At 32.2% G+C, this 21,496-nt stretch overlaps 4 protein-coding genes across 13 annotated transcripts; 2 read left to right on the forward strand and 2 right to left on the reverse strand.

Moving 5' to 3' along the window:
- Positions 1 to 54: 54 nt before the first annotated feature.
- LOC123694648 lies at positions 55 to 5,967 on the forward strand. 3 transcript variants are annotated; one of them, XM_045640142.1, is made up of 6 exons: positions 347 to 392; positions 797 to 1,260; positions 1,378 to 1,533; positions 1,976 to 2,069; positions 2,635 to 2,719; positions 3,371 to 3,532. In XM_045640142.1, the coding sequence occupies exons 1-6, from the start codon at positions 377 to 379 to the stop codon at positions 3,405 to 3,407; spliced, it is 852 nt and encodes a 283-aa protein (XP_045496098.1). In that variant the 5' UTR covers positions 347 to 376; the 3' UTR covers positions 3,408 to 3,532. The 3 variants fall into 3 exon arrangements, with proteins under 3 accessions (XP_045496099.1, XP_045496098.1, XP_045496097.1); XM_045640143.1 differs by lacking the exons at positions 347 to 392; positions 2,635 to 2,719 and adding an exon at positions 55 to 268 and having other exon boundaries at positions 3,371 to 5,967; XM_045640141.1 differs by lacking the exon at positions 2,635 to 2,719 and having other exon boundaries at positions 3,371 to 5,967.
- Positions 5,968 to 6,027: 60 nt separating this feature from the next.
- LOC123694631 (sodium/potassium-transporting ATPase subunit alpha-B-like) lies at positions 6,028 to 12,335 on the reverse strand. Of its 4 annotated transcripts, XM_045640118.1 has the most exons (18): positions 11,782 to 12,335; positions 11,559 to 11,708; positions 11,317 to 11,489; positions 11,055 to 11,225; positions 10,812 to 10,941; positions 10,503 to 10,739; positions 10,150 to 10,362; positions 9,991 to 10,011; positions 9,610 to 9,800; positions 9,251 to 9,422; positions 9,004 to 9,152; positions 8,318 to 8,519; positions 7,997 to 8,151; positions 7,451 to 7,637; positions 7,098 to 7,337; positions 6,513 to 6,701; positions 6,321 to 6,438; positions 6,028 to 6,217 (listed from the first exon to the last, which is right to left on the reverse strand). In XM_045640118.1, the coding sequence occupies exons 1-18, from the start codon at positions 11,927 to 11,929 to the stop codon at positions 6,103 to 6,105; spliced, it is 2,961 nt and encodes a 986-aa protein (XP_045496074.1). In that variant the 5' UTR covers positions 11,930 to 12,335; the 3' UTR covers positions 6,028 to 6,102. The 4 variants fall into 4 exon arrangements, 3 of the variants coding, with proteins under 3 accessions (XP_045496074.1, XP_045496073.1, XP_045496075.1); XM_045640117.1 differs by having other exon boundaries at positions 9,991 to 10,362; XR_006751823.1 differs by having other exon boundaries at positions 6,206 to 6,217; positions 6,517 to 6,701; positions 9,991 to 10,362.
- Positions 12,336 to 12,462: 127 nt separating this feature from the next.
- LOC123694650 (enoyl-CoA delta isomerase 3, peroxisomal) lies at positions 12,463 to 13,733 on the reverse strand. The gene is made up of 3 exons (XM_045640147.1): positions 13,290 to 13,733; positions 13,016 to 13,105; positions 12,463 to 12,881 (listed from the first exon to the last, which is right to left on the reverse strand). Exons 1-3 carry the CDS (start codon positions 13,647 to 13,649, stop codon positions 12,612 to 12,614), a joined length of 720 nt encoding a protein of 239 aa, XP_045496103.1. The 5' UTR covers positions 13,650 to 13,733; the 3' UTR covers positions 12,463 to 12,611.
- A 1,363-nt stretch (positions 13,734 to 15,096) lies between these two features.
- LOC123694644 (glycerol-3-phosphate phosphatase) lies at positions 15,097 to 17,523 on the forward strand. 5 transcript variants are annotated; one of them, XM_045640135.1, is made up of 6 exons: positions 15,097 to 15,161; positions 15,517 to 15,668; positions 15,787 to 15,947; positions 16,030 to 16,167; positions 16,249 to 16,592; positions 16,937 to 17,523. In XM_045640135.1, exons 2-6 carry the CDS (start codon positions 15,572 to 15,574, stop codon positions 17,103 to 17,105), a joined length of 909 nt encoding a protein of 302 aa, XP_045496091.1. In that variant the 5' UTR covers positions 15,097 to 15,161; positions 15,517 to 15,571; the 3' UTR covers positions 17,106 to 17,523. The 5 variants fall into 5 exon arrangements, with proteins under 5 accessions (XP_045496091.1, XP_045496094.1, XP_045496093.1 ...); XM_045640138.1 differs by having other exon boundaries at positions 15,134 to 15,161; positions 15,539 to 15,668; XM_045640137.1 differs by having other exon boundaries at positions 15,145 to 15,161; positions 15,520 to 15,668.
- The last annotated feature ends 3,973 nt before the right edge of the window (positions 17,524 to 21,496 follow it).

Genomic DNA, 21,496 nt, shown 5'->3' on the forward strand with positions numbered 1-21,496 from the left:
CACTTGTCAGTGATGCTTGACAGCTCACAGCTTACGACTGACGTCTGTAAGTTGAAGTTCAATTCAATTGAATTTCAATCTTTAATCTGCTTTATTCATAGAACAGCATAGAACCTTCATCATAAAAAAAAAAACATAATAAATATTAATTTAATTTAACTACTTCTTCGAAGAATTGTAGATGTATATATTTCCATTAAATAAAGAGGAGAGTTTAATATTGCTTATTTCATTTCATATACATGTACAAAAAATTGTTAATTAAGTGGTAAGTACAATTTATCTTCAACTTCAATTAAAATCAAATATTAAAGCCCAGAATTTTCGCATGCAGTTAACAAATCCTTTATTGCATGCAGCCTTTTATATTAAAAGGATGGATCCAAAGCAAGGTTTGTTCCCTTAAAAGTAGCATAGACTAATAAGTAATACGTACGTGAAAAGATGTACCTAAGTCGTGTATTGAATGTTTGTTTTGTGAGATGTAGGTGTAAATGAAGATAATTTGTGATAGTGAAGTCATGTAATGAACTTGTTATGATAGTTCTCATCTGTGCATGTCATTTCTAATGTGTAGATATTGTATATGATCATAAATAATGGAATCATAATATATGATATTTGTATGTAATGTACAAACGAAACACCTGCAAACTATTTAACCTAGAATAATCCAAGACTAATGATAATAAAATTATGTTTAAATTCTGTGGTATTAATCAGAGTAAATGCAGATTGAATTTTAATTTTGCATTATAAACTAGTTATAAATTCACATTACAAAATATTATTCTAGATACTTTCAATGAATCAGTTTCTTCAATATTAGAACGGAAAGTACGTGGTTGGCTCAGTGGAGTTATTGACGACATGCGTCGTAGCAGCCCAGTGCAGCAGTGGCTGGACTCACTGCCAATTGACAATGATCAGACTCAAGTTGAATCCAATGTTGCAATTACTTTAAATGGAACTAATGAAAATGAAGTTGATACAAGAACAGTTTCTGGGGATATCAAGGCTGAAGATACCATAACTGAAAACACAGTCATTGAAGCTAACAATGATATTTTACAAGATGACCAAACATTGGATGTTCCAGAAACAAAAGAAATATGGAAGAGAAAATCTTTAGAGAGTGGAGTCCTTACTAATGTCCAATCACAGAGCTCTAAAACAAAATTAAAAAGAGATCATTCCATTCAGTCTGAAGGTTGCTCACCTAGAATTAAAAATCCTTTACTAAGAGATCAGTCACTGCAAGTGAGTATTGAAAGTTATTGCTGATAAAAACTTAAATAAATCAATAATAAAGATAATTAATCATGCCCTGAATACTGCTATGTAATTTAGATTTTATTTTATTTTCCATGACTTCAGTCTGATGCCAGTGGGTCTAGTGGCAGTTCTGTTTTAAATGTGCTGGGAGCAAGAAAAGTTGATGCCGAGTCTGTTTTATTAGCATTGGGCTTTGGACCAAGTGAGAAGCAACAAAAACTTCAGAGAATACCTGACAGATTTTTAGTGCCATCAAAGGTGAGTTTAACATTTCATATAAGTACCATAAAACAATTCTTATTTTTCTCCTGTTTTTATTAGTATTTAATACAGAGAAACAAAATAGAGATGCCTACACATTGAAACTTAAAACAAACAAAAAAAAATTGTTGTCCGATATCACAATTTTCCCAAACAGAAATTAGTGTTGAAAGTTTTAGAATTCATTTTGGTCAGTATAACCGGACAATTCATTAAAAATTAGTCACAATAAACAATATGTCACTATAAAAAAGGTCATTTTATCCGACTTTATAAAGAATTTTATATGAAAACCAAACTTTGCTGTGTAATACGTCATAATAAGCAATATAACCGGAGTCATACTAAAAGGATTCTACTGTAATTATTATCAATACTCAAATACAATTTTTTTATTATTGTGATGAGTTCTATAGTTAATATTATGTTTTACTTACAGTTGCAAGGAATAAGTACTGAGCAATTTATTAAAAACGAACAGCACTCCATGAAAATGCATGATTGTGGAGTGTTTGGCTACAGAGGATTAACTGGTATGTACTGTTTGACATATTTTATGTTCGGGTTATTTCATATAAAAAAAATAATAATTACTAAATTTATCCTCCTGGGCTTGGAACATTATTTACATTAAAATATATTTCTGGTGTTTTGTCTTTATAATCCTATTTATAAATACTAACCAAATGCTTACATAATTTGTTTTTCATTTACAATTGTAACAGTTACAACTGTATAAATGTACTGTAAACTGTATAACTGTAAATGAAAAACATACTTAATTTTTATGTACGGGAAAATATTATTCAGTTACTATTAATGATATTGATCATCATCAACATAACATTTATCATGGTAATAAGTAATTACAATTAAAAAGAAAAAAGTGAAAAGAAATATTCCGTTTTATTTCTACTCAATTTCAACATATTGTGTCAATTATACAAAGCTATGATTTTGTATTCATCATGATAATACTAGGTATAATTATAATGTGTTATATTTACTAATATTCTGGTCATTATTTTAACAAACAGGGAAGGCTTTTTAATATAACAACAATGTGTTCACTAATAATACTAACAAAATTACTAACAGAGCACTGCACTCCAGTGTGTCGGTTTATGAAACCAGTAGCATCTAACTATCACATCTCATACCAGGTTCCGCAGATTGCAGTACAGTAAGTATTTTGTTATTTGTTTCCATAATAGAATATTATAATAATTTTTTATCAAATTTGGGGGTATATCAATCTATCAATCGATAAAATACAAATCAATTTTTTTCCATTAATATTACAACATTAACCTAGTCGTAATAATATATGGATATAAGCGGAAATAGTTAATCATTGGCAATTAATTGTGTAGCATACATACTGATAATATTAATTTAATAATAATAAATAATGATGAATCATCCTGTGTTAAGGAAACAACAAAATGAAAATGAGATAGAACATATTTATCATGTGAATTACTTCATCACTTGCCTTATTTTTTAAATATTGGTATTTGTGGCAAAAAAAAACAGCAGTATGTTATTGATTAACATTTTTGAATACTTAAACCGAATGCTAAAAAAAAAAAAAGGATTTTTCATACAAAAATATCCTCAGAGAAAAGAGATTCGACTTCAACTGGTGAATGTTTTTCGATTCCTGCTGTTTATTTTAATGAAATCTTCAAATTTTATCAATTTCATTGCCAATTTCAATCAAATACTTTTGATACTAGCATACAACGGTTTGACATTATTTTTGAATATATTATGTTATATATTCTTATTCTTTAAATATATGTATTTCTATTTCTTTCTTAATTAATTGCAGGGAATCCTCATGTTCCACCATCGACAATTGTAGCTAAAATAATAGATTGTTTGCTACAAGATGAAGAGTGTCGTCAAGAAGCATTAATAAAAGCTCGACATTCAATAGCCGACATGCGAAGCGCGCCGGCCATTCACGCACATATAGCTGCCAGACTTCGGAGCACCTGATTTATTTTTAACAAATCCGTAATTAATCTACCCTATTGTTAGTTAAATTTTTGAACAATATGGCATTTACAAACTAATGACACAGATCCCTTAAAGTAAATTAATTGGTAAGTATTGAATTCGTATAATCGTGATAAAGAATAACTTTTTGTAGGCTCAACTGACAATTTAAAACATAATATTCTTCATTAGGTACTACCGTGCAAATAGTTTGATAGACATGGTATTAGATAAAAATTGTTTTGAGATAATGTAGGGTATATTTTTTTTGTAAATTATCTGTAGATCCGATGAGAATTTGGTCTGAGAGCACACTGATACCGTATTATATACAAAATGAATTATTAATCATAAAGTAATATTTATATCTCAAATTATTTACAAAGATATATAAATGTATTCTTATTACTATTTATTAGAACTTCAGTGAGTGAAAAAAAAAATACCTATAATGGTTCAAATTATATTATCATTTTTAATGATTTGGCTGTGTAAACGTTGCGTTGCTAATACTAAACTGTCTTTAGAAAAAATAATAACGTTTAACTGCGCGGACACACACTCGACGAGTGGTAACTGGTATGAGAAGTAACGAGGAAAGTAGGCAGAGACATAGTGTGGCCACGTTACTCGTCATGCCTCGTCACGTCATCCGTCGTGCTCATCGTCCTGCTCACTGCTCCCTATTTTGTCGGTTTTGCGCGCGAGTCAAAGGACCGGCAATACGAGTGCGAATGACTGGCCACATAATCACGCGATCACACTTCTTAATTCACATCGAGCGCTCGCGCAAGACGCACACGTATGAAAAATTGTAAATCGACATGAGTCGCCAAGCATGGAATGGTCTTATGAAAAAGTGTTAATGTTTTTTATGTTTGAGCACGACGACGACGATGTATATTTAATTTTACTACCTATATAATTATATTATTATTAGCTAAGTATACTAAAAATGCATAGCGCGCACGCTGCCATTGTTTCAACGTCCATTGTGTGAGACAAGGCAAATGACAAGTCAGGAGCGTCGCGATTATTGCGCGAGTAGAGCAGTGTGTGGCCAGAGAGGGCAATGTCGCGGCGAATAACGGCAGCGCGAGGAGCATAGTGTGGCTGCAGCATAAAACAATACGATGAGCACGAATAAAATATTAGATTGCGCACTAAATCTTGGCGCTAATCAACGATATAGAATATAGCTTAATACTAAAAAATGAAAACCCACTAATGCCAAACATAGAGGCCATTGAGAGTATAATAACTTATTGTAATTTTAAATTTACTGACTCAAGTATAGTATAAGCGTCGTGGCTCAATGTAACTTAGTTCTTAATCCAAGAAATACTTAAAAATTATCTGACCATACTGCAGCAACCAGAAAATAATATTTATAATTATTATGACATAATAATTTAGCTTAATGAATTTATTTAATGTTTACATAATAAGTTTTTAACGTTTTAGAGATGACCTTTTTCATATTATTATAAATAAAGATTTATCATATACATAGTTATAAGTAATATCAATATTAAATATTTTTAAATAAGTAGGTACATAATATTATACATACTTAGTTAAGTCTGAATTCGAAATTCTTGTTGTACTTATTTCCTGATACTTAATTGATTGACTTATTTTTTGTATTAGATTACGCTCTGAACTTTATATAAAACTTGCCTCTATTTTTTATAACGGTAACGTGTCATTAAAAGTTGTAAAAATACCTAGATAAACCTAGATAGTCATAATTTGTCAACAAAAAATATCAATTTTTAGGTGTGCAAAAAAATTGTGATATATAATGTAAATTACAAGCACATCGTAATAATTAGTTTACAATAGCACAATTTGTTTATCAACTTTTAATGACCGGTAATAATGTACGTACAATGTAGTTCACAAATTTTTAGGTTGTGTTTTTTTATTTAGTTCGTTTCTTTTACTCTGGTTACCAGTTCTTTAATGTATAAATGACAAAAAATTATAGTATAGTGAGATGTTCAAATTAATAAATGAGATAATTATATAGTGTAGAAACCATTGTGATAGTAGATTATTTGTCATGCAATAAAAATCTCCATTTTGTGTTGCCTTTCGCTCTTTTTTGTAAGTGAGAAAAAGTATGTTTTATTATTATTTAAATCTATTTTTTCTTTAGTATTAATTAAAAGAATAATAATTAATCTTAATATTTTGATTGATCCGTGCCTTAATCAAATATTATATAAATATCCAACAAAGTAGAATTGTTGTAGGATTCTGTACTTCCTATATTGTTAATTTTATTAGATATACTTTGCTCATTATAAGTTACTTAATTATACATAACTAATTTTATAAATTTCGACATTTTTTTTTAGATGTGCAATACTTTTAGTGCAAATATCTTTGTTGTTATGGAGTGATTAAATTTCTTTATATTTATTGGATGTTTTTATTTTAACACGTATTTTATTTAAAATTTTAAATTAAGAAACATATTATTTTCATTATTAAGAAATGGTTACAACACCATGAAGAATATAAGTATTTATTTTAAACCTAATCATATTAATCAAACTAGTAAAATGTAAGCTTATTAAACCAACCGGAAAACTTTTCTCTACGTATGCAATATTTTCTGAATTCGTCAAATATAAACATCAATAAAGAAAAAGGGAGGGCTAGGAACCACCTGCAAAATAAAGTTTCTTACATGTATATAGATAAATAAATGACTAGTTAAATAGGTACCTAACTACTATATTTCTACTTTTTATCTAAAAATATTATCATACCATTTGAGTCGTAGAGGATAAGCGCGAAAGAAGGTATTGACTCCCGGGACGTAGCATACTACACACGCAAGAATAAGTTCAAAAACTAATCCGAAGTTAAGAGCTTTATTCTTCATACCTATGGAAAAAGATATTGTTACTCTTTCGAATATAGTCAGTATATAATATGCTGTTTTTGCTTTATATACTCACCTACGTAAAAAATGGAATTGAATCTTGTTTTACAAATAATTCCATTCGTCATTTGTGTTATAACAATCGCTACGAAATACGCCGCTTGGCAAGCGCGTTCTAATTCTTTCCGCTCTGGATACGTCCACTCCTGTCCGAGCGAATCTTGCACGTCACTGACGGCCTCATTATCCCATTTTTGCCTTATTCCTGTTGTAATAGTTTGGTTGAATAAAATATTACCATTATTCTATTAAATGTTAATTCTTTAAGGTACCAACGAAGCATGCTCATTGCTCATGCATTTTTACTTTTTAGGACATAAAATTAGTAACGTAGATAGGTATAGCCTATAGGTACTTAGTATAGATATACGAGTACTTTTATGAGTTTAATTATAAAGACTACACACCTAATACCTAACCAAGGTGATTAAAAATTTTAATCAATAGGTAGTAAGTATAATTAACAAAATAACAATTTACCTAGTCTGAAACGGTCGTAGGTACTTAGTACATATTCGAAATACCTAGTTGCTCTAATGAATAAGAGGTGAAAGGTCTACGGTGCATAAATGAACATTAGTTTCGCATGACATATTATTACCGAATAGCTGGTAAGGATAAAATCCATGCTCAGCCATCACTATAAAGTACGCGAACATGCCAGCTGCGAATTCAACGAGGCCCAAGTGTCCATACACTAATCGGATCATAGAGCAGGATACTAAAGGGTCGCAGTGTCTAGGAGGCCGCGCCATCACATCTTGCTCGGCTCGCTCGTGGGCCAGGGCAACCGCGGGCCACATGTCAGTACCCAGGTCGACACAAAGTATCGTCATAACACCTTAAATGAGTTCTGTTATATAGTTTTATCGCGTGCAACTTCTATTTAATGTAATACATAAATTAACTATAGCTATATATTAAACGAGCATTAGAAATAAAATTTATTTTTACCTAGTGGTAATGGTATTGAAAATAGAATGAACATCAAGACTGGTATTATTTCCGGTACGTTGGATATAAGGATGTAGCAAACTGATTTCTTTAAATTATCGAAAATCTTTCGTCCTTCCTCGATGCCTGTTACGATTGTGGCAAAGTTATCGTCCATCAAAATAATATCAGCAGTTTGTTTTGATACCTGCAACATGACTGAATTTCAGCCTCTATATTGTATCACTAACATTGCATTTCCTATTCAATATAAAATAACGGCGAATAGCTACATACTAATTTCATTAAATTTCTCAATTTTCGATGTTATAATATTATGGAATCTGACCTAGTTTATACAAGTACACCTCGTACTTCTTCGTAGGTTATACGTGCTAGCTACCTTAAGAATGTTCTTTCGTAAAAACGTATTTTAAATGTGCTTGGTTAAATATAAGGTAATTACTTACTTACCACTCATACCACTATAAGGTAAGTGATAGGTTTCGCTTCCAAATACGTACAGTTTATCTGGCAATACATACATAATATATTTAAAATTTAAACCTGTGATCCAGTGATGCCCATGGATATACCAATATCGGCCCGTCTGAGTGCAGGAGCATCATTAACACCATCGCCTGTAACAGCTACCACGCTGCCTTGCCTCTGACACGCTTCTACGATTTGAAGCTTTTGTGTGGGCGAAGTACGCGCGAATACTAGGTAATGAATGCAATAGATGAGTAAAAGTAAGTTGTTCCATTATAATGTATGTGCATGCTAGAGCGCTTTTTTTTAACTTAGGAGAAACATATTCCATTGGAAATGTTATTTCTAAAATGGAACTAAATCAACATTATTAATTTCTTCTTCTTCCTTTCTAACCTATTTCATAATGCTTTTCCAAAGTAAGAAACAGAAGATCCGGGGTCATATTGCGTAATTCAGAGCCAGTGACCACGTGGCATTTCGGTGATGTGGCTATCCCAACTTCGAGGGCCACTGCACGGGCAGTGGCTGGGTGGTCTCCGGTTACCATTATCACGCGGACCCCAGCTGCACGAACTCTTTCTATCGCTGATTGTACCTAATAATTTAATATACATACTTTGCTACATTGAAAAATCACCAACGCTACAGTTGCCGGGACGTAATTTGACAACTTTTAAGCATAGTGGGGGAAGCTTTCGCATGTAACTGCAACACTACGCCAAAAACTTGTAAAATTACGTACTGACAAATATATATCAATTACGTTGAAAAGGCAAGGAAAGGATTTATCAAAAAGAAATTACGTTCTCCACATAATCTGAGCCAATAATTATATTTTAATACCACTTTCTTTTATGAATGATATAATTAATTCGCGCCTACGTAGTCGAAGTTCATTGGAAAGGCCTGAAATAAATTCTTAATTGAAGGAAGGCCTTTCCAATGAACTCATTTGTAATTGTGCTTACTGCTTATAATTTATATTCTAAATATTACATACGTAATTAAATATTAATGATAAATGAATATAATATCTGGACTATTAGTATTACTACCCAAAAGTTGAGCTGATTAGGTACCTCTTCTCTCGGTGGATCGATGAGACCCATTAAACCAATAAAACGAAGATTTTCAACTGGGAAGTTAATATCTTCAGCATCGAATTCATATCCCGTTGGATATTCTTTAGGATCTAGGTGCAGATCAGCAAATGCTAAGATACGTTCACCTGGCACAAATATTATGTACTTTAATAAAAAGTTGATTCGTGTGTTTTCGGTAGATTGGTTAATTATATGAATATTTTAATTTCAACATTGTTAATACCCGTGTTTGCCATTTCTTCAATAGCATTATCAATGACTTCCTTTATTTCTGGAGTAGTTTCAATGGTTTTGTTGTCGAAAGCGATAGTAGAGCTTCGAGCTAATATGACTTCAGGCGCTCCTTTCATTACCAGAACACATGTTGATGTTGATTTATTTAAATGAATACTGATCTGAAAGTTTCAATGATTTACAATAAAAAATAAAAATTGTTTATTTCTTTTAAACAAATTTTCATCTCGGGTTGGAGGTAACAATCATTATAAACTAAGTAGAACTAGAAACATTTCTTGAAGTTAGTTACTCTTAATTTTGTTTTCTAAAATTATCGGCATATTAAAGAATTGTGATGAATCTTACTTGATATTTATTTACTGAGTTAAAAGGAATTTCCGTAAGTTTTGGAAAGTCCTTTCTAATGGAAACTGGGTTATCGCACTGGGACAAGAAATTTAATATAGCTTTTTCTGAAGCATCGCCCTGAATATACCCGTTCCCATTTATCGTAGCGTTACTGCAAAGCGCGCCACAGACTTTTAAACTGTGGAAAGCTGAAAATTTATTTAATTTTTTTGTAACAAGATTTTAATTTTCAATTCAAAATTACTTTTATATCATTTTTTACGTTATTCCATATAAATTATACAGCGTGGCTATCGAGGAAAGTTTCAGTCTTTTTAGTATTAAATTTGTTATTCAAGTTTTAGACTACGCGGGCGAAGCCGCGACTAACACACTTGCCTGGGTTTATTTTCAATTGTTCTGAAAACAATGAATAGAAATGTTGATGAGAATATTTTGAAGGCTTTAAAAAAAAGGTAAAAATAGGCAGTAGGTACTTAGGTTGTTCATGAATATTTTTAACTAATAGCATTAAATTTTTAATAAATTGTTTTCTACCCATTTCTGAATCCGAGAGTGTGTAAGTTTTATTTCCAATCCAAATATGGCGGACACGCATTTTATTTTCCGTAAGGGTACCAGTTTTATCCGAACATATTGTGGTACAAGCACCTAAAGCTTCCATGGCTTCCAAATTTTTCACAAGACAATTTTTTGTTACCATGTGTTTCGCTGTTAATGTCAAAGACGCAGTTACCGTTGGTTGTAAGCCTTCAAAACATATAATAACTTGTTACTCCCGCAAACTTTGAACGTAATAAGTATCTAGGTAGATTACTTTGCACAAGTCGAACATTTTTCATATTCCAAGTGTGTAAGGAAATTAAGAGGAAGAATCTTTATCAACATACCTTCTGGAATATTGGCCACGACAATGCCTATCACAAATATAGTTGTTTGCATAAACGGGTATCCAAGAGCTAGCGACGCACTGGCAATAAAGAGACCTAAGCTCAACGCCCATACAGACATATATCTCATTAGGAGACGAATTTCCCGCGACAAAGGAGACGGGGCTGGTTGTAATCTCGCAGCAAGACCCGCAACACGACCTAGTGCAGTTAAATCTCCACAACATATCACCACACCTAAAAAAAAACCCTGGATAATTGATATTAATTTTGATTTACAATTTGGCATCTGATTATCTTATTTCTTACCATTTGCCCATCCCTCCACACATAATGCAGAAAAGAATGCCACATTTTGCGATTCAAGTATGTTAGGAGTACCTTCTGTGTTGCTACGTGGAACAGCTAAGCATTCTCCCGTCAATGATGAATTATCCACCTATCGATTTTTATTTAAATCTATTGACATAGACCATCCATACTTTCTAAAGCATACTAATTCAGCAGGACTCAAACTAGTCAAATTGAAGATTTGCATACTAATTTACATACTTTAAAGCCTTTACTATCGATAATACGAATATCTGCCGGGATAACATCACCAGCCTTGACATGAATGATATCTCCTTTCACTAAATCACGAACCGGAGTGTCCACATTCATGACTCCATCCCGAATACAACTTGTATTCATTGGTATCATGTTATTGAAGGTTTTCATTATCTATAGATAAATCGTTATTAGTTTGATAATGTTACAATGTCTGGTAAATAATGTTACTATAATATATCTATTAGCAAGTTGAAGACCATGCCTTAGAACTTTTATAGTTTTGCAGAAAGCTAAACAGTCCGCAAATAACATCGACTGCAATTAACACGCATCCCAAATATAAGTTGTCAGTACTTGGATGTGGTTTAGTAAATACTTCGATAAGGTATGCAGTCAAACATAAAATTGCTCCCAACCAAATTAAAATAGAAAAACCTGCGCAAAAAAAAATAGAGTTATAAAAGCTCTCTTATTCTTTATCAGGTTATATAAATTATCAAGTACCTGTGCATAATGATTTCAATAACATGCGAGTCCATCCATATTGCGAAGCTGGAGTTAAGGTATTAGGACCGTAATATTCCAATAATTCTTTAGCTCTTTCACTTGTCAAACCTACTGCAGGGTTAGTATCGAGTGAAGAATACAATTCGTCTATAATTAAAAGAAATGATTTAACGTTTGAAGATCACTGAAACGGTTGCAAAAGTTAGATAGTTTTACTTACGTAACGGTATAAGATGCGCATCGGTTTGTATTTCTTTTTTCAAAATATTTAAACGAGTACTACTAAGATCCCTAGATCGAAGACCTTTAGGATTGTTAGGACGGAATAAATCGGATATAGAAGAAAAACTTGAAGTTCGCGAATTCATTTTTGTTATTATAAATATAATTTAAAGTAGGTATTCAAGTTGATTATTTTTTTTCGTGTTTCCATCTAGATGGCTCTGGAAATTTCTTTTTAATTTTGAATTATGGAATAATGTAAATTGATTACCTAAATGTCGTTTTTTTGCCTAATTTCTAATAAAAGGAGAAAAAATAAATAAATTCAGATGGAGCTACATGGATAAATAAGGGGATAAATGACACCTCTAAAAATACCAAAAATATTATCAACATACCTTATTTATCTACTATAATAATTGACTATTTCATTACTAGTGGCTATTTCAAGGAAAAAAAAAACAGTAAAAGTGGACAACAATGCTTATATAACAGTAATCATTTTTCTAACAATCGCGTCATACTTACTGTTCCTTTTAAATCTACAAATCATTATCAAAAATTGCTGATTATTTTCACACAGAGGCAGCAATGAAAATAAAAAATATAATATTATAGCCTTAGATTATAGCAGTAAAAACTAAGTTTTCTGTTTTGGGTGCAAATTAAAAAAATGTCATTCAATTAAAAGTATATTAAAATAAATGTTTGTCATTTTATATACAAACATGATCTCTTTACTCTCAAAATAACTTTTTCAAAATAATTTTATAAAATATTAATTATTTGAAATACCTTCACCTATGCTGATTACATGAAGTATAAATCTTATAATTTGCTTTTACCATATACCCTTTTACCTATATTTCTAAGTTCTTCAATTTCAAGTTTATTTATCTCTATAAGTTTCTTTATATTAGGTTCACGCATTAACCTTTTTGTGGTTATCAAAGAGTGTTGAGATAGTTTCAGTAACTCTTTAATATTCTTCCATGATTTGTTTTGTAATTCTTGTTTTTTGTATACATTACTTATAAGTCCATATTGTAAAGCCTCCCTAGCAGTCATTTTGTAATTTAACATCAACATTTGACGTGCCTGTAAAAATTTAGAAAAAACTTATGAATTAAAATTTAACTACAGCACTAAATATTTCTGTACTACATTTCTACACTACTAGATGAATTCACTTCTTTAAAATTTTAATCTCAATATTTATAAATCTAACTTACCATTCTCTCTCCCAATAATGAAGGAAAAGTAATGGATGAGCAAGCTTCAGATACCAACTCCAACCTGCTAAATGGTGTATAAAAGAAAGCCTGAAACAAACATATTTTATACACAAGTTATTAAGTCAGTTGTACATATTACAGATATTTTACATATTGCATAGATTACCTCATATACAGTTAAAAAATCACAAAACTCATAATGAAGTTATTTTTCAATAAATATTATACAAACAGGTTATTTTTTTAAAGATGAATAAAACTTTATACTTACATCTTCTGACGCATAAACAAAATCACATAGCGGTAAAGTTGTCACAGCTATTCCAACTGCAGGACCATTAACAATAGCAATCAAAAGCTTAGGAAACAATATTATAGACTCAATAAATTGTTCAATTGCTTTCAACAGAGCATCTGTATTTCCTGGGTCGTTGTTTAAATCATTACCACTGCAGTAGAAATCTCCAGTTCCAGTCAAAACGACGATTGAAATGTAATCATCTGTTGCTGCATTATTTATCAATTTCGTTATCTCAACATACATATTATAATCAATGGCGTTTTTCTTTTTAGGTTTATTGAATTGTATTATTCTAACATTTGATTCATCGCGTACTTGTATTCTAATCATTTTATAATGTTATGAATTTTATTTTTATTTATTTTAAAACATAGGTATCAAAATTTGTAAACAACACATTTGACATGTACTATTTGACACATGTGACATGTTATGTAGTGTTAGGTACCTACCTAAGGGCGTATTCAGAAAGAAAGCTTGAAACTTATAAGCGCTTATAAGCGCTTATCGGCGCTTATCGGCGCTGGTAACCCGCGCAGGAAAATATATGAACATGCGCCGATAAGCGCTGATCGGCGCCGACAAGTTCCAACAAGTTTCAACAAACTTGTCGGCGCCGATCAGCGCTTATCGGCGCATGTTCATATATTTTCCAACGCGGGTTACCAGCGCTGATAAGCGCCGATAAGCGCTTATAAGCGCTTATAAGTTTCAAGCTTTCTTTCTGAATACGCCCTAAGTTTTTATTCGGACTTCGGAGGTTAAAATTTCCACAGATTAAACACACACAGGGTGCTTTAACATGTGCTTTAACACCACAGTTTAACACCGTGAACGTGCCGTGAACACTGTGGTGAACACCTATTAATAAGATTAATAATAATGAGCGAGGATAAACACAAACCGATGAGCGAGGATAATATCTAGGTATCTAGCTGTGCTGTAATTTTTAGCAAAGCTGTGCGAGGAAAATATGCGTTGCAAGAATGCGTTGAAATGTCTTTTAACCACACTTTTAACTATTAATAATAAAGACATGTGGTACTCGGGGACTGCCGCGGTAAAGCTATTGCATAGCATGCCTTCAAGCCACACCTCCGTGCCCGTCAGAGTGGGGAGCGTGAGGTTTTTTGTTACGGAATAAGGAATTTCTGGATTCGGTCCCCGCGCTCAAGGCCCGCGATAGAAGCTATGCAATAGCTTAAAAATTATATGGAACTAAGGGTCCTTTTCCACCAATCATGTGCGAGGTTATACACTTGCGAGAAGTTTGTTTGTAAATAACCCACAAATAACCAATAGTATCGCTACAAACGCTAAGCGCAATTACTTCAAACTAAATTATTTTTATGATCATATTGTAGCTGCTCAGTTTGCACAGCAAGGGTTTGTGCAATGTGGACCCACTGTAAGGCAGTTTTATGTATGTTCTTTAGCATACCTTAGCTATTAGCTTATTATAGTTATATATTATTTATTGCACACAATTTTTAATTTTACAATACAAGGATATTAGAAGCAATTGGCGGCTTTATTGATAAATAGCAATATACCTAGCTAGCTTCAATAGCATAATATCTTAGCTTAGGTAGCTTCAAAGCGATAAGGCCGCCATACAGTTACCTATCTGTAAATGTTATTTTTCAAGTATTTTTCACATTCTTTTTTGTGTGCATTGTACAGATAAAGTATTTTCTATTCTATTCTATTCACAGATCTGTGATTCTATCTTGGATTCTATTCTATATCTTTGGTCAATGTCAAAAAGGTCAAATTTGACGTTTTAGGCATTTTTGACGTTCCGTTCCGTAACCGATACGTTTGTGATTAGGTTGTACTTCAGTAAGTAACATCTAAATAATATATTTTTATATCTTACTCGTTACAGAGTACAATAAAACTGTGCTGATAAATAGCTGGTTAAAGTTTATATACATTACTAATGAGTATAACGAGATAGGTGCATATATTTAATATCATATCAATCAAGTAATCAACTCTATAGGGTGATTGTAAAAAAATATATATAAACTACACCTATCCATTTCATAGTCAGTAATTTGAATCCATAAAGTGTTTTAATTTAAAATTGCTTACGCTTTATCAAAAATAATTGTTAATGAGTTGGTTTTATATTTAAAATGATCTGCCGCTTCATGAATAGAGTCTTAAAAGCCAATAACATTTGTAATAATAGTAGGTTTCATTGTTGGAATAAGATAAAAGAAAACGCTGTCCTACAAAATAAAAGGATGTTCAAATCGGCTGTATACAATCTTGAGGAGGCATCTAAGGATAAAATTCAAGAGTTCCTAAATTCATTTGACACTGTTCTGTCAGATTGTGATGGTGAGTGCTAAATACCCAGTTTGATGCTGATAACTTGAATATTATCATTATTCTATGTACTTATTACTATTAGGTACATTATTAATTTATTTCATATCATTTAACATTTTGATTGCAGGTGTGTTATGGATAAACAATAATGCCATACCTGGATCAGCTGATGTAATGAATTATTTTAGGAAAATTGGGAAGAGAGTATTCTATGTGACTAATAATTCTACAAAAATTAGAGCAGATTTTGCTATCAAAGCTCAAGAATTGGGTTTTGTTGCTGAACCGGTAAAGTTGAACATTCATTTTATTGATTAAAACTTAATAACAACTTGAATTTATTAATGAAACATGACTCTTTGTATTTCAGGAAGAAATTTTGTCAACAGCCTATCTAGTAGCTCATTATTTAAAAGGTATTGGATTCAAAAAGAAGGTTTATCTTATTGGATCAAATGGTATTGGTGATGAATTGAAAGCTGTTGGAATTCGGCACATAGGAATTGGAGTAGGTGTTCAATAAATTATTTACCTAATGCTTTTTTGTACAAGTAAAGTAATTACTAATATCTTTATCTTTTAATTTCAGCCAGACCATGTAAAACCAGACTTTAAATCCATGACAAATTCAGATTTAGATCCCGAAGTGGGTGCTGTTGTGGTGGGTTTCGATGAGCATGTTAGCTATCCCAAATTTATGAAGGCTGCATCATACCTGGCAAATGAAGAATGTCTTTTTGTGGCCACAAACACGGATGAAAGGTTTCCGAAATCCAGTACGATTATTGTACCCGGTACAGGCACATTGGTGAGAGCAGTGGAAACATGTTCAGAAAGGAAGGCTTTGGTGCTGGGAAAACCAAATGATTATGTGCGCAAGTTTTTAGAGTCCTTTGGATTAAACCCTGCAAGAACATTGATGATTGGCGATAGGTAAGTTTATATAATTTTATTATTTAAAAGTACCGATACCTTATTATTTGTAAGTTTACTTAAAAATAAATTTAGAATGATTACTTACATTAGAATTATATTATCTTGACTAACTATTATGTTTATCTATTTCATAATACTCATGTTTTTTATCACAACATTGGTGAGTCTCTGTTTAAATTTGTAATAAGATAAAATACTTCGTCTTTCATCATACATCTATAATATTACACAACACATATGAACAATACATGTATTGCTAAATTTAAAATAAGTGTTACTTATTCCAAATAACCCACTGATGCTAGGCTAGCAAAAATTTTAAACCTATAATACTATTTCAGATGTAACACTGACATTGAATTTGGTGTGAGGTGCGGTTTTCAAACACTGCTTGTGTTAACAGGAGTCACTTCAACAAAGGATTTGGAAAAAATGAGGAGCGAGAGAAAGGAACCTTTGCCTGATGTAGTACTGCCTAAACTAGGTAGTCTACTGAATTTAGTGTCATAGTGCAATTATTGTTTATTAATACAATGCTTTAAGCATAGTCATAGGTCAATTGTACAATCTTTGTGATACACAATATTTGTAATTTGTATTTATTTTATGCAATTATATTGCCATTATCACTGTGTGATTAAGATAAGACCTAAGATTTTATTTTGAACTCTCATTGAAACCATTTTAAAACACACCATATTTTTGTTCTTTCCTTTGAACAAGTTCACAACACATCATTTAATCACATTTTGTTATATTTTTAAAAAAGTACATATTTTTTTACATAATTATGAGGTCATTGACAATAAGTATTACTGTATAAAGATAAGAGTTTATAATGAATTAAAATAGGAAATAATGTGTAGATCATTGAGATATACATATGGAGACGACACCGCCTACATCACTTACGTTCCGCTCAACATACGCCATATGGCGTAACTGCACGCTCATTTTTTTATTTGTTTTAAAGTGAAACGCATCAAATAAGCCTTCTTGTGTGTTACGATATTGCAAAAATAATACAAATAATACGGAAAAGTGCAAAGGAATAACTTTCATCGGTAAGTACCTAACTAGATAATAATTTTTAACCGACTTAAAAAAAAGGAGGAGGTTATCAATTCGGCCGGTATGTTTTTTTTTTTATGTATGTACACCGATTACTCTGAGGTTTCTGAACCGATTTACGTGATTCTTGTTCGATGCGGGATGGTGTCGAATTGGTCCCATAAAAATTTTATTTGGATAGGCCCAGTAGTTTTTATTTTATGAGCATTTTTGTCTATTTTTGTAAATGTTGCAATTGCAAGTTTGAAATCGGTTGTTTTTAACGCAGATATCACTTGTTAAAACTTAGTTAGAGCAAAAAAATGGCGCACAGATTTTGTTCGTGGTGTCTCCTCCATACGTAGTATTATTATCTCAATGGTGTAGATGTGCTTTTATGCCTCCTCCACACTACTCGCGAAGTTGAACGAGGTTAGACGAATAGAATAGTGTAGAGAGGCACTTCGGCTTACTTCGTCCAACTTTACCTCGCCTCGGCCGACTTCCGTTTGTTGTCGGTTTTTGCGCCCGAGTCAAAGGGCACGAAGTTACCTGAAGTTCGTTCTGAATATGAACGTATGCGTTCCTCGCGAAGTTGAACGAGTGTGTAGTGTAGCACCGCGGACTTCAGTCAACTTCGGCCGAGTACTTCGCCGAGGAACTTCGCGAGTAGTGTGGAGGAGGCATTAGACTTGCATAACAAGAAAGTTATTTGTATTAGCTACTGCTGTGTATATTCTAAAGTATAATTATCAGTAATTGAAACAAAACAAACTTAACTTGACTCCTATTTGATAAAAACAGTATAGCAGAAAATCTATCAAAAGTAATAAAAAAGGTTCATTCAGTTACATGCTATGTATTGCTAGTTTTAAAAAAATTAGTAATATTTTATCCAAAATGTGGATAAAAAGCTTTAAAATGCTTATATAAGTGTTCAAATTTAATCTGTATTTTAGTGAAGGTGTTGAACACCTGAGTAGAGCGTACCTAATAGCTACGTCAGTAACTTTTTTTGGGTGAGATTATTACTATTTTTGTATGATTGTAAAATAAGTGCTACTGCTTAAATACTTGGGTCATTGAAATCAATTGTACTTGGAAAAATTAATAAAAGCATGGTTTATTAACTATGATATTTTGTTTTATTTTATGAAAAATACCCACGTAAGGTTAAAATATGGTCTGCAAATAACAAAGCTCGCTAGTAAATTACTGTTTATTATTTTCATGACAGTTTCGGTTTATATATTTCTCAGCTTCAACAGCAATGAACACGTCACACGATACTCCACCACAGTTCTATACGAATTAAATTAACTTTGTAGGTTAAAGGTTATTATAGTGTTTTAAGGGTTTTAACCTGGCTTAAAAATTATAACTATGACAGTCTTGAAAATTTAATACGTATTTAGATCATTATTATAAATACTCACGCACACACACACACACACATTCACGCACAACCATACTCATATTTATACATCCATCCATACACACACTGTTTGTTTTTGGACTTTGGATTAGCTTTTTCTTAACTTCTTAAATTTATGTTTTAATTCATGCAAGGGATCAATAAGGGGGCCTGAACCCCAATCCAATATGACAAACTTATGTATGAATTCAAATAAAGATTTTATTTATTATTTATTATTATTTATTAGTGTGGTTATAATAGTCGATCCGGCAGCGGGTACCTAGTCTGTCAAAATAACCAAATAATGGCTAGGTTCTATGTGATAGAAAAAGTGTATCTGGATTCTGGGTGTATGTGCACAGTGCATGTGTAAAATTAGTAGGTAGGTAGGTGTTTTGTAATTGTTTTGTAGGACTTGCTAAAAAGCAAAGAGTACCTACTATAATAATACGGCAGCTAAAAAGCTGTCCCGGCAAACGTTGTTCTGCCTTACTCTTATCATTTAGGGGTAAGGGGTATCAAAAAAGACGTTTGCCGATTCTCATATTATCTTTTCAATAGGCACACAAAATTTCATGAAAATCGGTCGAAGGAGAACGAGAACGCCGAATTACTCATGTCAATTTATTGTGACACGTAAATTTTATAGTATTTAAATAGATATGGTATAGTATATACTTAGGTACCTAGTTAGTAAGTAGTTATAAACACTTATGTAGTTTAGAAAAACTTAAAATTAAAAAAAATAATAATTAAGTAGGTACTTAGTTAAGTACCACCTCCTTGGTACAGTGGTTGACGCGTGAGCGTAGAACTGAGGGTCCAGGGTTCGATTCCCGGTGGAGACGAAGAAAAAAAAAATGTCTCGGTCTGGTAGGACACAGAAGGCTGATCACCTACGGCTACTCGTCCCTAAAGAAAATCGATAAGTGAAACAGATGTATGCATAATGCATCTGCCCCCACTACGGGGACACGGGACTTCACTTTTTTTTAGTTAAGTACCTACATATAGGTACTTAGTTATTCTACTTCATTCAGAATATATCATTGATAAAAAGTCCAATTAGGTATATATGTTACGTACCTAGTTGGTTACTTCGTTTTAATTAAGTATACTTGATACCTACATTTAAAGTGAGATGCACTATTGAGGTGCCACCTAGCCTTACAATTACAGGTAGGTACCTACAGTACAATCTTTTTACATGCTCGATACATGACCATTCATTGAATGTTGAGTCAATCGTGGGATGCTTACATTTAGGAATTATCAAAATATTTTTCTTTTGTTTAGTCATAAACGATAATGTGTAAGTACATAAAATAAAATAAATTCTAATTTACGTGATAGTCCATTGAATGAGTCCCTCCAAGGGGGGTCTAGAGTGCGTGAGTTAGTAACGTAAGATGTTTCTTCGGAAACATGTCAAGAGTTTCTAGGTAATAAACATACTAAAACCCCGGGACACTAGGAGGAGCCCCTGAGTGGGGGGAGGGGGGAAAAGGTCCATTTTTTTCATTTTTCGCTTAAATCTCAAAAACGGTACATATTAGAGAAAAACTTTCAACGAAAAGTTGAAAGGCCATAAAATTATCTACAAGTTGTACCTAAACCATTTTTTTCTATTCGCAGCCGTTTTCGAGCTACATCCCATGAAATGTGAAAAATTCGAAAGCTTTTTATTTTACCTAACTACTCTAATAAATTCAATACCTCCTAAACGCCTCCATGGTGGAATCTGTTTTTTTTTATCAATGATAGACCTAATTATGAGCAATCTATCTGTACCGGTCACAAGTTGCACTTTTGAGTTTTTTGGAAGAAAAAAAAAAGGTCAAGTTCAGTAACTCAAACTACCCTAATATAATATTTTGACAATCGATTCCTCCTAAAGACTTCCATGGAGGAATGTGTTTATTTTACCAATCATAGACCTAATTAAGAGCAATCTATCAGTACCGGTCACAAGTTGCACATTTGAGTTTTTTGGAAGAAAAAAAATAAAAAGTTCAAGTATCGTAACTACCCTAATAAAATTCAATTCCCCGTAAAGGCCTCCGTGGTGGAATCTGGTATTTTTATCAATGATAGACCTAATTATGAGCAACTCATCTGTACCGGTCACAAGTTGCACTTTTGAGTTTTTTGGAAGAAAAAAATAAAAAGATCAAGCTCAGTAACTCAAACTACCCTAATATAATATTTTGACAATCGATTCCTCCTAAAGGCTTCCATGGAGGAATGTGTTTATTTTACCAATTACAGACCTAATTAAGAGCAATCTATCAATACCGGTCATAAGTTGCACATTTGAGTTTTTTGGAAGAAAAAAAATAAAAAGATCAAGTTCAGTAACTCAAACTACCCTAATATAATATTTTGACAATCGATTCCTCCTAAAGGCTTCCATGGAGGAATGTGTTTATTTTAC

This window comes from Colias croceus, chromosome 9 (genome assembly GCF_905220415.1).
Source record: "Colias croceus chromosome 9, ilColCroc2.1".
NCBI classification, from domain to species: domain Eukaryota; kingdom Metazoa; phylum Arthropoda; class Insecta; order Lepidoptera; family Pieridae; genus Colias; species Colias croceus.

What these genes read in the sequence shown, in the direction of transcription:
- LOC123694631 (XM_045640117.1), bottom strand. Translation starts at nt 11,929, where the DNA reads ATGAATTCGCGAACTTCAAGTTTTTCTTCTATATCCGATTTATTCCGT. An exon ending in ACTCAGTAAATAAATATCAA is followed by an intron (nt 9,423 to 9,609) that starts GTAAGATTCATC and finishes TGAAACTTTCAG; the next exon opens with ATCAGTATTCATTTAAATAA. An exon ending in TTCAATACCATTACCACTAG is followed by an intron (nt 7,338 to 7,450) that starts GTAAAAATAAAT and finishes AACTCATTTAAG; the next exon opens with GTGTTATGACGATACTTTGT.
- LOC123694650 (XM_045640147.1), bottom strand. Translation starts at nt 13,649, where the DNA reads ATGATTAGAATACAAGTACGCGATGAATCAAATGTTAGAATAATACAA. An exon ending in TTGTTTATGCGTCAGAAGAT is followed by an intron (nt 13,106 to 13,289) that starts GTAAGTATAAAG and finishes TGTTTGTTTCAG; the next exon opens with GCTTTCTTTTATACACCATT. An exon ending in CATTATTGGGAGAGAGAATG is followed by an intron (nt 12,882 to 13,015) that starts GTAAGTTAGATT and finishes AAATTTTTACAG; the next exon opens with GCACGTCAAATGTTGATGTT.
- LOC123694644 (XM_045640134.1), top strand. Translation starts at nt 15,461, where the DNA reads ATGATCTGCCGCTTCATGAATAGAGTCTTAAAAGCCAATAACATTTGT. An exon ending in TGTTCTGTCAGATTGTGATG is followed by an intron (nt 15,669 to 15,786) that starts GTGAGTGCTAAA and finishes TTTTGATTGCAG; the next exon opens with GTGTGTTATGGATAAACAAT. An exon ending in TGGGTTTTGTTGCTGAACCG is followed by an intron (nt 15,948 to 16,029) that starts GTAAAGTTGAAC and finishes TTTGTATTTCAG; the next exon opens with GAAGAAATTTTGTCAACAGC.
- LOC123694648 (XM_045640141.1), top strand. An exon ending in TAAGAGATCAGTCACTGCAA is followed by an intron (nt 1,261 to 1,377) that starts GTGAGTATTGAA and finishes CCATGACTTCAG; the next exon opens with TCTGATGCCAGTGGGTCTAG. An exon ending in TGGCTACAGAGGATTAACTG is followed by an intron (nt 2,070 to 3,370) that starts GTATGTACTGTT and finishes AATTAATTGCAG; the next exon opens with GGAATCCTCATGTTCCACCA.